The 13,740-nt window shown below is 53.0% G+C and overlaps 1 protein-coding gene across 2 annotated transcripts in view; it reads left to right on the top strand.

Moving 5' to 3' along the window:
* The window catches only part of FRAS1 (Fraser extracellular matrix complex subunit 1), a 156,294-nt gene that overhangs the window by 32,435 nt on the left and 110,119 nt on the right, over positions 1-13,740 (top strand). For both annotated transcript variants that reach the window (XM_029073328.1, XM_029073326.1), the window contains exons 8-15: positions 1,640-1,726; positions 2,220-2,321; positions 3,876-4,067; positions 5,237-5,338; positions 6,710-6,748; positions 7,531-7,678; positions 8,952-9,095; positions 9,508-9,642. In XM_029073328.1, coding sequence (XP_028929161.1) covers positions 1,640-1,726; positions 2,220-2,321; positions 3,876-4,067; positions 5,237-5,338; positions 6,710-6,748; positions 7,531-7,678; positions 8,952-9,095; positions 9,508-9,642 — 949 coding nt within the window. The remainder of the gene's footprint in view (positions 1-1,639; positions 1,727-2,219; positions 2,322-3,875; positions 4,068-5,236; positions 5,339-6,709; positions 6,749-7,530; positions 7,679-8,951; positions 9,096-9,507; positions 9,643-13,740) is intronic.

Here is a 13,740-nt window from a genome sequence, read left to right as displayed (position 1 = left end):
AAGTAAAAAGACACATTCCCTGCCTACGACGAGCTTTCAGTCTAGGGAGGAACAGGGCCAGATTAACCCAGTCAGCGGGCCGGGTTAGACCCCAGTTCCTGGTCAGGGCAATGAAACGTGGAGGCTGGGCATACACCGGGGTGCCGGTCCAAAATGGGATCGGGACGGGGGCCTCAGGGCCTGGGAGGAAAATTCGAGCTCGTTTAAGTGAACGTGGGGATGCTGAGGACTCCTGCTTCCCGCACTTCTGCCGATGGAGCACGTTCCGGCGTTTCATCCATACTCTGCTGCTTCCTTGATGTGTGCAGGATAATTAAGCCGGAGCATGGGTGAAGGCTCATTATAAACCTTCTATCACCAGGGGCTTTTGGAATCAAGGGTGTAGGTTCCGAGGCTTTGTTAAAACCCCAAATAAGAAGCCAGTCCCGGCTCCGATACTTGCCTGCTTTGTGATCTTGCGCAAGTCACTTAACATCTCTGTGCTTCAGTTTCCTCAAATGTAAAATGGAGATTAAATAGCTGTTCTCCCTCCCCCAGACGCTGTGAATCCGGGGTCGGATGGCGTCTGCCTCTGACCTGGTTATCTTGTATCTACCCCACCACTTACTACAGGGCTTGGCACATAATAATAATAATAATAATAATGGTATTTGTAAAGCACTTATTATGTTCTAAGCACTGGGAAAGATACGAGTAAATCGGGTTGGACACGGTCGCTGTCCCCCATAGGACTCACAGTCTTAATCTCCATTGTACAGACGAGGGAACTGAGGCACAGAGAAGTGAACTGGCTTCCCCAAGGTCACACAGCAGACAAGTGATGTAGCTGGGATTAGAACCCAGCCGTGTTCATATGCCACGCTGCTTCTCAAGCACATTTGTTAAGCACACAGTAAGCACTTAACAAATATCCTAATTCTTAATAACCTCGTGCTTCCTCTGTCCCTCAGTGGCTTAGCAGCCCGGGCAGGGATGTGCCCGTCGGGATGGAACTGAAATTCTCTGACGTCGAACGGGCCTTGTGCCAGGTCTAGAGGCTCACAGAACACCCATCAATCCACTTCAGATCCTTCATTTGCCTTCTGTTTAGTCAGTTAATCACTCAGACCGTGTTCCCCGCACCTGGAGCGTGTTCTTGCCGTGACGTGTCTAAGGAGAAAGCGTCTGCTCACCCTCACCAGCTCACTGTTTTCATGTTGCTAGAGGTGTTTCAGACTGTCTGAAGATTTGCCCGGTGAAGGGAGTCCAGCCCCCAGGAGTAGCTAGGAGAACTCGGCATCTAGTAGCAGTATTTATGTAGCGCTTACTGCGTGCAGAGGACTGTGCTAAGCTCTGGGAATTAGCCACTTTTCTCCCGGTGCCAAATGGGAGTTAGTCCGACAATCCTTGGGATTTATTGCCCGGTTGCCAAGGGCAGAGCACTCTACTAAGTAGCTTCTCTTACCTGAAGCTCATTTTAATGTCTGTCTCCCCCGACTAGAGTGTAGTAAAAACTCCCTGAGGGCAGCGATGGTGTCTACCAACTCCGTTGTGTTGTATTCCCCCGTGAGGGGCTTGGTGGTGGGAGAGGGCATCCTTTTTTAGTGCCTAGACTCATTCTCCCTCTCCCCGGTTCCGTCTCCCCCGGCCGGTGGCGCAGGGTGAGAAGGCGGTCCGACTCGCCGGGCACTGCTGTCCCCGATGCCTCCCGAGAACGTGCGTCACCGCTGCCGGGACCGAGCGCCAGGTAACCGGGGGCGGCCGGGTCCCCCGACCCTCCTCCCTCGCCCCCTCTGCCCGAGCCTGGCCCTCGCCAGCATCTAGGGCCCGGTCCCCGGCGGACGCCGGCCCCGTGGAAGTGGATCAGCGGATGGCACGTGGTCCCCAGTCCGCTCCCGACTCCCTGCACTGCCGGCCGAGGGGGAATTCAGTGGGACGGTCACCCCACCCCTCCTTCCTGGGGGGCAGCTGAGCGTGACCCCTCCTGGGACGGCTCTGCCCACCCGTGCAGGACGCCAGACCCCGGGGCCCTCGATGGGCAGGGGAACAGCCGTCTGGGGGCTTGGATGGAGGCTCCCGTCTTTGATCCCTTGGCCAGGAACTGGCATTTGATGAAGTGGAGCGTGGGGCCAAACAGACCCACAGCCGGGGCCGACCGGGACGGGTGAGTGTGGCCGCGGGGACCTCTCTCCCCGCCGTGGCCCCACCCTCGGCTTCCGCTTTCCCCGTCCCCTGTGCAGCACGGAGAGCGGTGGGCCGAGGGGCCTTGCGTCACCTGTCAGTGCGTCGGAGGGGAGACCCGCTGCCACCGGGCGGCTTGTGTGCCGCACACGTGTGACCAGGTGATTGGGCAAGAGAGCGGGCAGGGGGCGGGCGGACGTCGGGTGTACCCAACGCTTGGGAGAGTACAGTAGAGGTAATAGTCATAATCTCTGCCCTTTATATTGTTTATTCTTTCCCTCCTGACTTGGGTGTACCCCCTGTTAAATCTTCATTCAACAGCTGCTTAGATATGTAAGGGTGGGGGGAGTCATTCTTGCACTAGAGAAGCAGCATAATCAATAAATTTATTCATATTGATGCTATTGATGCCTGTCTACTTGCTTTGATGTCTGTCTCCCCCCTTCTAGACTGTGAGCCCTTTGTGGGCAGGGATTGTTTCTCTTTGTGGCTGAATTGTACTTTTCAAGTGCTCAGTACAGTGCTCTTCACACAGTAAGCGCTCAATAAATACGATTGAATGAATGAATGGGCCTCTTCCGGAAGAGCAGGTGGCCATGCCGCCCTGTAGGTAGCCGCACTCTTCCCTGGAAGTGGGGAGGTTGTCCGAGGAGGGTCTTGCCTCCGCTCCCCTCCCTGCCGCCTCGGGCTGTGCTGAGCACTGGGGAGAACAGGTGACCAGTTGGGTGGCTGCAGATGGGCTGGGGAGTTATACGTTGTTAATAATAATAATAATAATAATAATAATAGTGGTATTTAAGCGCTTACTGCATGGTGTAGCGGATAGAGCACGGGCCTGGGAGTCAGAAGGTCTAATCCCTGCTCTGCCACTTGTCTGCTAGGTGACCTTGGGCAAGTCACTTCACGTCTCTGGGCCTCCGTTCCCTCATCTGTGAAATGGGGATTAAGACTATGAGCCCCATGTGGGGCGGGGACTGTGTCCGACCTGATTTGCTTGTAGCCATTCAGCGCTTAGTACAGTCCCTGGCACATAGTAAGCACTTAAATGCCATTATGATTATTTTATTATTCATTCATTCATTCAGTCGTATTTATCGAGCACTTACTGGGTGCAGAGCACTCTACTAAGCACTTGGGATGTACAATTCGGCAACAGATAGAGACAATCCCTGCCCTACGACGGGCTCACAGTCTAAAAGGGGGAGAGAGACCACACAACAAAACAAGAAGTCAGGCAACTATGTACCAAGCGCTGAGCTGGATACAAGCAAGTCGGGTTGGACACAGTCCTTGTCCCACATGGGGCTCACAGTCTCTTTTCCCATTTTACAGATGAGGTAACTGAGGCACAGAGAAGTGAAGTGACTTGCCCAAGGTCACACAGCAGACATATAGCAGAGCCGGGATTAAAACCCATGACGTTGTAACTCCCAAACCTGAACTCGTCACTATACCATGATCAGCATCCCTTGCTATAGAAGCAGAACTTGGCAAAGAGGAAGGAGTCAGTCAGTCGTTATTTATTGAGTGGTTACTGTGTGCAGAGCACTGTACTGAATGCTGGAGAGAGTACGGTAGAAGACTATTACAGACACATTCCCTGCCCACAGTGAGCTTACAGTCTAGGGGATGAGCTCCCAGTCTAGAAACAAAGCTGAGACTATTTCATAGGGTCCTCCGAGCCTCCTTGCTCACTCACCTGCCCTCTCGTCCAGGGGCGGAGCCCGGGGCAGCGGCCCGGAAAGTGCTGCGAGCACTGCCAGCCTTCTCAAGGAGCCTGTTGGTCCGCGGGGGCCCTCAGGAGCCCGGGTGAGCTGTGGGCCGGTCCGGCCTGTGACTTCTGCTCCTGTGAGCGAGGCCGGGTCACCTGCCGGCCCGTGGAGTGTGCCCGCGTGGACTGTGCCCAGGTGAGGAGCCGGAGTTCTTCTGTGGGGAGAGCGGGCGTATCTGTCAGCTGGATCGGCGCCGCACAGGAGGAATTTTCTTGGGGCTCAAGATGTGTGGGAGGAAGAGAGCTCTGGCCATTGGTTCCTCTAAGGGGATGGGCTGTGGGGCTGGGGCTGGGGCTGAACTGGGCTGGACTGGGCTGAACTGGGTGGTGTTGAGGGAGGAAAAGGAATCCACTGGGGCTGTGCAGTCAGTCAGCCATGGGGAAGAGACCCCGTTTGCTCTCTAGAACCATTTTGGAGTTGGGGAGGGTGTGTGACTGTGTGTGTGTGTGTGTGTGTGTGTGAGAAAGACAGAGTATTTGTATCCATGTTTGTTTTGTGTTTTTGTGGTACCTTGTGGGTTTAGGTGTGTGTCTTTTGTCTGTGTGTGGTATGCACACGTGCGTGTTTCATCCCGGCTCCCCATTCAGCTGTAAATTCTTCAGTGCGGGGACTGTGCCTTACCCTCTTCTGGGAGTTTCCCCAGTGTTTGGCACCAAGGAAACCACTCGGTAAATGGAGAGGAAGAGGAGAAGGGCCAAGGAGGAAGAAGATGAAAATGATGCCTGGGAATCTGAACATGGATCCCCAAGCACCCCTCTGTGTCTGAGTTTTCTTTCTTCTGGGTTGAGGCTTGGTTTGACAAGTCATTCATTCAATCGTATTTATTGAGCGTTTACTGTGCGCAAAGCACTGTACTAAGCACAAAGTCAGGGAACGTGACCGCCAACGGCCACCTCCATCCTGGTGCTCTTCGGTGATGAAATCGCAGCGACCCTCTCCGCCCACTCCGAATGTCTGCCCTGCACTGAGTGACCCGGCCCAGTGGGTCGAAGTGAAAAGAAGGCAAATGAAGATGCGGTTTTGTAATTATGGGATTCATTAAGCGCACACTATGTGTCGCGCTGAACTAAGCTCTCAGGTTGATACAGGATAATCAGGATAGGAAGGAGAACAGGTATTGAATCCCCATTTTACCTATGAGGGAACTGAGAAGTGACTTGACCCAAGGTCTCACAGCAGTTACGGGGTGGAGCCGGGATTGGGACCCAGGGCCTCTGGGTTTCCCTCCAGCCAGACAGACGCGAGGTTTCCGTGTCGAGCGGCGTTCGTCGGGGATGGTCAGCAGAGCTTTTTCTGCCCTGCAGGGTGAAGAACGAATCCACTTGGTGGGAAAGTGCTGCCCCGAATGCCTTCCCCGGCAGAGACACTGTGCGTACGAAGAGGTCACAGGAGGCGGGAGTGCCCAGGTAATCCTGGCAACAGTTACTGGTGTTCTCTTGACCCAGGGGTGTCCTGCTTACCAGGTTGTTAATAATAATAATATAGAACAATAATAATAATAATGTTGGTATTTGTTAAGCGTTTACTGTGTGCAGAGCACTGTTCTAAGCGCTGGGGGAGATACAGCGTAGTCAGGTTGTCCCACGTGAGGCTCCCAGTCTCAATCCCCATTTTACAGATGAGGGAACTGAGGCACAGAGAAGTTAAGTGACAGTCACACAGCTGATAGGTGGCAGAGCCGGGATTCAAACCCCTGACCTCTGACTCCCAAGCCCGTGCTCGTTCCACTGAGCCACGATAATAATAATAATGGTATTTAAGCACTTACTATGTGCCAGGCACGGTACTAAGTGCTGGGGTAGATTCACGTAAACCAGGTCGGACACCGTCCCTGTCCCATGTGGGGCCCACAGTCTTAATCCCCATTTTACAGATGAGGTAACTGAGGCCAGAGAAGTGAAGTGATTTGCCCAAGGTCACACTGCAGACAAGTGGCGGAGCCAGGATTAGAACCCAGGTCCTTCTGACTCCATTTCCATCCACTAGGCCATGCTGCTTCCCAACTCCACTGGAAGAAGCCCCATTTTTCAAGCTCCTTTGTGGCTTGGGCTAGTTCTCTGGCTAGTTCTCTGGCAGAGGAAGGAGGCAGGGACAGTAGCAATAGTATCTATTGAGTGCCCACTGGATGTAATGCACTGTACCGAGCACTTGGCAAAGTCCCGTGGGGAGAAGAGACGCATTCTCCACTCACTTAGTTGGAGTTCAGGATGTCCCCCCTCATTTGGGCCTTGTGCCCAGGAAGAACCCGGAAATTCTGAAGCCCGTGGCAGGATTTGGTTTGAGGCCTACAGCTCCTCTCCCAGTTGTATTATCCGTTCGTCTTGGGTTTCCTAATCCCTGGGGGTCGCCTTCAGGGAAGAAGTAAAGGCCCAAATCTGCCTCGGTAGTCCTCCTTTTATTCACGATTCCCTAACCTCGAACCCCTGGGTTTTCCTCCACTTGAGCAGGGGCTTGGCTATTCACCTGCTCAGTCCACTTTGGTTAAAGTTATTATTATTATTAGCAACATAAATGACAATAATGACGATAATAGTGATATTTAAGCGCTTACTGTGTCCTAAGACCTGGGGTAGATACAGTTCATTCAAGTGTGATCCAGATCCTCTCTCAAATGGGGCTCACAGTCTTAGGGCAGAAGGATTCTTTTAACAACTCCTCCATTGAGAAATGCCCACTACTGAAGTTCAGATGAATTTCTCCTGACAATGCGCTTTTTCACGTGGGCACAAAAGAGCCCAGGAAGGTGCCATTCGCTGACTGTTGCTCCTTGCCCTTAGCTGACGGTCTCCGGTTTGAGCGACGTGGGACACATCCCGGTAAATGCATCCCGCGGCCGGGCCGGGCAGGGGAACTGGCGGATATGGCCGGAAGAGCAAGGAAGGACCCGGCGTGCTCTGAGACACTGAATAATAATTGTAGTATTTGTTAATAACTGCGGTGTCGGTTAAGCACTTACTATGTGCCAGGCGCTGTACTAAGCACTGGGGTAGATAGAAGGTAATCGAGTTGGACACAGTCCCCGTCCCACATACGACTCACAGTCTCATTTCCCATTTTACAGATGAGAGAACTGAGACCCAGAGAAGTGAAGTGACTCACTCGAGGTCACACAGCAGACAAGTGGCAGAGCTGGGATTAGAACCCAGGTCCTTCTGACTCCCAGGCCCGGGCTCGGTCTACTGGGTCACTCTGCTTCTCAACCTGTCCCGCCCCTCAACCCAGAGTGTGTCGGGGTGGGGAGAAGTTGGGTTTGGCTTTAATGTTAGCTCAGGGTTGTGCAGTGCTGGAGAAAACTGATGTCAGGTGACTTGCCCAAGATCACAGGGCGGGCCTGAGCCAGAGAGCCGGGGTTAGAACCCAGGTGTCCCGGCTCCTAAGCTCCCTTCTAGTCTATAAGGTTGTTCTGTTATACTGTACTCTCCCAAGTGCTGAGTACAGTGCCCAGCACACAGTGAGCGCTCGATAAATACGATTGACCGACTTACTGACTGCTTTTCAGCGTATCTGTCCCCGGAGGGTCTCTGTGCTGGGGTGGGCCCGTGTAGGATGCAGGACTAAGTACCCAATCCCTCGGTGCCTTCTCTGCTGTCTCCCACAGGAGGGGGAGACGTGGCAGCAGGGTTTGTGCCGGATGTGCCGGTGCCAGGACGCCCAGGTGATCTGCTACCGGCCCTCCTGCCCACCCTGCCCGGTGGGCACATGGGCCGTGGCACGGACGGGACAGTGCTGTCCAGAATGCACGACAGGTGGGTACCATTCTGGGGGTATCTGCAGGGGGCGGGGGTGCCCAGCGCCCGCGGCGAGAGGGACCGGAGAGTGTCCCGACGATCCGGGCAGTTATGGACCGTTTGATTTTACTCCCTCCATCCCCCTCTGTTGATTCGCTCATCACCTCCTGAAGACGGAAGACTCCTGCGGTCTGGTCTTTTGATAAAGAGGCAGGGAATGACCCCTCGATGTCTCAAACGCAAACGTTTGCTGGCATTTTCGTATCATCCGCCGAAGCCAAATCGCCGCTCTCCCGGCCTCTGAACTCAGCTTTCAGCAGTAGAAATGAATTTTTTCAGAAAAACGGGGAAGACTTGAACAGTTCCTTTCTGGAGCTGCGCTGGGGCTGGGTGGTCCTGGTCAGTAAGCAGGGGAGGGGGCAGCAGGGAGCTCAAGAATCAGGGGCCGGGGTGCCTAGAGGGGCACAGTGAGAGGCGCCCTGCATTTTCCTTCCCAGCCCATCATTTTCTGCCATGTCTTCTACGCTGGCAGCCACTCTGACTCCACCCGGTTCGCCCGCATCCTTTAGAGGCTTCTTCCGTTCGGAGGCTAGCGCGTGACGAGGAAGAAGGCCTGCCATTTTGATTCCTCGGCCGTTCCTCCAACCCACTTTGGCGATTTCCTGCCTGCTCTGCTCCTTGTAGCCCTAGAAGTGGCAAGCACCGCCTTTCAGATGGTCCTTGCCACTTGGACGTGGTAATTCAATTGTATTTCTTGAGCACTTACTGTGTGCAGAGCACTGTTCTAAGTGCTTGGGAGAGTATAATATAACAATAAACAGACACATTCCCTGCCCACAGCGAATAAGTCAATCAACCAATCATGTTGGTTGAGTGCTTACTGTGTGCAGAGCACTGTACTAAGCCCTTGGGAGGGTACGATATAATGATGTTGGCAGACGCATTCCCTGCTCACCACAAGTTTACAGTCTAGAGGAAGCTTCCAGCCTAGTTGGCTCTTACAGTAATATAATGTAAAGATGTCAATCGATCACTTGTATTTATTGAGCACTTCCCATATGCAGAGCACTGTACTAAGCACTTGGGAGCTGTGAGCTCGTTCTGGACAGGGAATCTGCTCTTTGTACATTGATTTGCACATAGTAAGCGCTCAATAAATACTGAATGAGTGAATGAATGAGAGCACAACACAATATAACAGACACAACCCCTGCCCACAACGAGCTTACGGTCTAGATGCTTGCGTGAGCACTGTGGGACATACTTGTCCCGTCCCTGGCCTTGCCTGCAGTGCCCTGTCACTCGTCCTGCTTGGCCTGTTCTCGGTCCCCGGAGCACTGTGACCGCTGCCGCGATGCCACGAAGCTGCTGCAGGACGGACGCTGTGTGGACACCTGCCAAACGGGCTTCTACCAGGAGGCTGGTGCTTGTTTAGGTAAGCGGCCGAGGGGGCGGGAGGGGGCTCCTGAGACAGTTCCAGTCTTACTCCCCATTTTACGGATGAGGAAACTAAGGCACAGAGCTAAGTGAGTTGCCCGAGTCAAGCAGCAGAGTCCTTCTGACTCCCGGGCCCTTGTTCTATCAGGTAGGCAGTGCTGCTTCCCATTTCGGTCCGATTTTGGTGCCGGTGAGCAACTGAGACCCTGAGTTTGGTGGGGGAAAGAGTCAGAAGCCAGCGACCCTAACGAGGTTTCGGATTATCCGTGGGGTTGAGTTTTTCGTGTGCTCCTCGGCCTCTGTAGCCAGCGGCGGGGGCTTGCTGGCTAGGGGGAGCGCTCTGGACCGATCGGAGATTTCTTCTTTCTCTGCTCCCGGGATTCCTCCGCTCCCCTCCTGGCCCCGGGTAGCCTGCCGGAAGGACTGCCTCACCTGCACCAGCGGCTTCCAGTGCTCCTCGTGTCCGGACTCCTGGCTGCTGAAGGAAGGGCGCTGTGTGGCGGCCTGTGGAGAAGGTTTCTACCAGCGCCACCGCTCCTGTGCAGGTAACCTCGGGCGGGCACGGTCGAACTCGCCTCCCCTCGGCCTCCCGGAAAGATGGGGTGGCAGCTGGGGAGAGGGAGAGCTCCAGGGGCCTTGGGGGACATCAGAGATCACGGAGTGGGAGGGACAACACCGCCGACACCTCTCCCTTCCTAGCGGGGCAATGCGGTGAACCGCACGTCTCATGTACTTCCGGAAGTCCTTGGGGAAGGACCCTGAGCAGCCCTCTGAGCCCCGTGGGGTTTAATTAGGCGCAATTTGGTGCACCCCTGTCATTATGCAGTTTAGTCACATTCCTTAGAAATGAAGTACTTCATGCCTAAATGAAAAAAAAAGAAAATGAAAAGCAAAGGGTAATCTTTCCTTGAAATGCTGTGAAAGTACATTATGCTTAAATTAAAAAAAAAAGAGAGAAGCAAAGGGTAATCTCTCCCCTAAACACTGTGGAAGTACATCGTGCTTAAATTAAAAAAAAAAAAATGAAAAGCAAAGGGTAATCTCTTCCCTAAACACTGTGGAAATACATCGTGCTTAAATTAAAAAAAAAGAAAATGAAAAGCGAAGGGTAGTCTCTCCTCTAAACAGGGTGAAAGTACATCATGCTTAAATTAAATAAAAAATGAAAGTGAATAGCAAAGGGTAATCTCTCCCCTAAACACTGTGGAGATGGAGTCAGGAAATCGGGCAGAGGAGAGGAGCCAGGTTATTTGGGAGGGGGCCTGGAGGGTGAAGCAGCTGTCTACGAAAAGGTCTGGCCCCAAGCCCCCAAACCGAAAAAGAAATCAGGGAAGACTGAATGAGAACATCAAGCAACCAGGAAATGGGCCTCCCAATCTTTCAGCCTTACTTTTGTTTCCATTTCACGTAGTCTCGTGGTCCTGGGGGTGAATCAAGGGGTTGGGATGTAGGGGGGAATCAGGGGTCCTCAGGACCCTGGGTCGTCAGGAGCAGTAGCTGGGGGAGGTGATGGATGGGGAGATGGGGCTTAGGCAAATGCCAGGCCTCTGGCCTGCTGGACATTTTTTGGGTTTAAGGCTCTGTGCAAACCGTGAGTGTGTGTATGGATACTCTAGCACTGTGGGATTGGGGCAGGAGTTTCATACACTCTCGCTGAGAGGGCCTACCACTGGCAAGGTGCCACTGTAATAATAGTAATTAGTTATAATTCATTCATCAATACAGTAACCTATGTGCTTACTCTGTGCCAAGCACAATCGGATCAGACACAGTCCCTGTCTCACATGGGGCTCACAGTCTAAAGGGGAGAGAGAACCGGTACTTTCTCTCCATCTTACAGATGAGAAAACTGAGGTCCAGAGCAGTTAAGCGATTTGTCCAGGATCACATGAGCAAGTGGCAGAACAGGATTATTGTTGCTGTTATTGTTGTGGCGTTTTTTAAGCGCTTACTCTAAGTACTAGGATAGATAGCTAATCAGGTTAGTTATCATAGTCTAAGTAGGAGGGAGAACAGGTATTTCATCCCTACCTTACAGTTGAGGAAACAGGTACAGGGAAGTTAAATGACTTGCCCAGGTTCATGCAGCAAAGTGCCCGTGTGGGATTAGAACCCAGTTCTCTGGACCCCCAGTCCTTTGCGCTTTCCATCAGACCACAATGCTTCTCACTAAGAAAGTGCTTTTCACTTTCTCGGGTAGCCTAAGTGGTCTCCTTGCCCGGCCACCACCTTGTGTACCGGGGGTCTCTAGATGGGACAGTAGTCCGGATCCCAGCAATAATGCCGTTAGTTAGCTCCGTGTTCATTATGCCCTTCCTAAGTGCTGAGCACTGTGCTAATTGCTATTGTAGGTAAAAGATAATCGGATCATAAGTGGGGCTCCAATTTTAAAGATAAGAGGGGGCAGGTAGTCAATTAGTGGTATTTGCTGAGCATTTAGCATGTTGGGAAAGTACAGGATAGAGTCTGTAGACTTGATCCCTGCCCACAAGGCGCTTTTAATCCCGGCTCCACCACTTGTCTAGCGTGTGACCTTGGGCAAGTCACTTAACTTCTCTGTGCCTCAGTTACCTGATCTGTAAAGCGGGGATTAAGACTGCAAGCCCCAGGTGGGACAGCGACAGTGACCAATCTGGTTACCTTGTATGTACCCCATTGTTTAGAACAGTTCTTGGCACATAGTAAGTGTTTAACAAACACCATTATTGTTATTATTACAGCCTACAGGGGACGCAGACATTAAAATACAATTTGGATAGGGGAAGCCATTTTACAGTGAGGAAACTGAGGCCCAGAGAGGTTAAGTGACTTGCTTAAGGCCAGCGGCAGTGCTGGGATTAGAATCTGGATCGCCCGATTCCCCCAAAGCTACATGCGGGTGAAGCAAACGACCAAATCCTTCAGTCCTTTTCTGCATCCCTCGGGATGGCTCTCTCCCCTTTTCTCCCCGACTGCCCTCTCGCTGTGGCCTCTCAGCCAGACCCCAGACTCAGACAGGGATGAGTGTGTGGTCCCGAGCTCACTGGGCAGGGTCAAAGCCGCTAATACGACCGGTCCCTGGAGACGCCGCTTGCCCGCCCCCACCGCACACAGTGACGCAGGCCCGGCGCAAACGGCAGCTGGGAAGACTTGTCTGCGTTTCCCTCCGGGGATGCAGCGAATGTGCTTTAGGCCAGCCCGCTTCCGTCTTCTGCGTCATCACAGGCCGGGCACGGGGATCTGAAATTTTCAGTCAAGCTCAGAGCCGCTTTCCTCCCGAGGCCACACGTGAAGGGGTTAGGCCGTGGATCCAGGCCTCATGGAAAGGGGAAGAAAGGAAAGAGAAAGACAGAGTCCCTGCGGAGCAGCATGGCCTAGTGGGTAGATAGATCATGGGCCTCGGAGTCAGAGGGGCCTGGGTTCTAATTCCGGCTCCGCCGTTGTTCTGTTGTTTGACCTTGGGCAAGTCACTTCATTTCTCTGTGCCTTAGTTACCTCATCTGTCAAATGGAGATTTAGACTGTGAAGCCCCCACATGGGACATGGACTGTGTCCAACCGATTAGTTTGTATCTACCCCAGTGCTTAGTACAGTGTCTGGCACATAGTAAACGCTTAACAAATACCATGTTTTTTAAAAAGTCAAACACCCCCAACTTTGTCTTCATTGTTGTCTCGCGAAAATACCTTCACCCATCACGATCAGTGCTGCCAGGGCAGAAGTGGGGAAGAGGTCTGTGGGCTGTGGTTGACCACCCACAGAGGAAGGTCAGTGGAGCTGATGCCCTTGAGGATGGAATGAAAGAAATGAGCATCTGGGAGAAGCTATCAGGAGGGATGAGGGGCTGAGCAGAGGAGAGGGAGTCAGGCAGATAGCGTCTGCCTTATAGATTGTGTTGGGGTGCCTGGAGGATGGGGGTTATTATTCTTGCCAAGGCAGGGTAACCCGATCAAACACAGCTCTGACCCTTAAGAAATAAAAGTAGCCTGGGTCGGGGCCTAGAATCCTACTTCCTGCATGGCTCAGGCACATTGGCCTTCCTCCGTCCCCAGCTACGTCCAGTCCCTCCCTCTCTGACCTGTGGTATCCAGATCTCTACTGGAAAAGAGTGGGGAAGAGAGAGAGAGAAGAAAAGAGAAGAAAAGAACAAAAAACACAGGCAGGGCAGCGGATCACTTTGGGGCCCCGAAGGGGCTCTATCTAATGATGATGATGGTTTCTGTTAAGCACTTACTCTGTGCCAAGCACTGTTTTAACTGCTGGGGTAGATACAAGGTAATCAGTTTGGCCCACGTGGGGCTCACAGCCTCAATCCCCATTTTACAATGATGTAACTGAGGCACAGAAAAGTGAAGTGACTTGCCCAGAGTCACACAGCTGACAAGTAGCAGAGCCGGGATTAGAGTCCATGACCTCTGATCCCCAGACCCGGGCTCTTTCCACTGAGCCACGCTGCTCTCCCTGTCCAATTTGACCTGGTCCCTGAGAGGCTTCTGGCTCCCGAGGAGCAGAGAAGGGGAGAAGCCGAAATCCCTGGTTGACCACAGATATGTCTGCGGCTGCGTTACCGACCGTAATGATGAACCGACAGAAAAGAGCAGCAAAATGACACCCCGACCCTAACCCTTTTTGGCTCCTGCCCCAACACCCCTGAGGATGGGGCT

The sequence above is a fragment of the Ornithorhynchus anatinus genome, chromosome 10 (genome assembly GCF_004115215.2).
Source record: "Ornithorhynchus anatinus isolate Pmale09 chromosome 10, mOrnAna1.pri.v4, whole genome shotgun sequence".
NCBI lineage: Eukaryota > Metazoa > Chordata > Mammalia > Monotremata > Ornithorhynchidae > Ornithorhynchus > Ornithorhynchus anatinus.
This window is presented reverse-complemented; position numbering and strand designations above follow the sequence as displayed.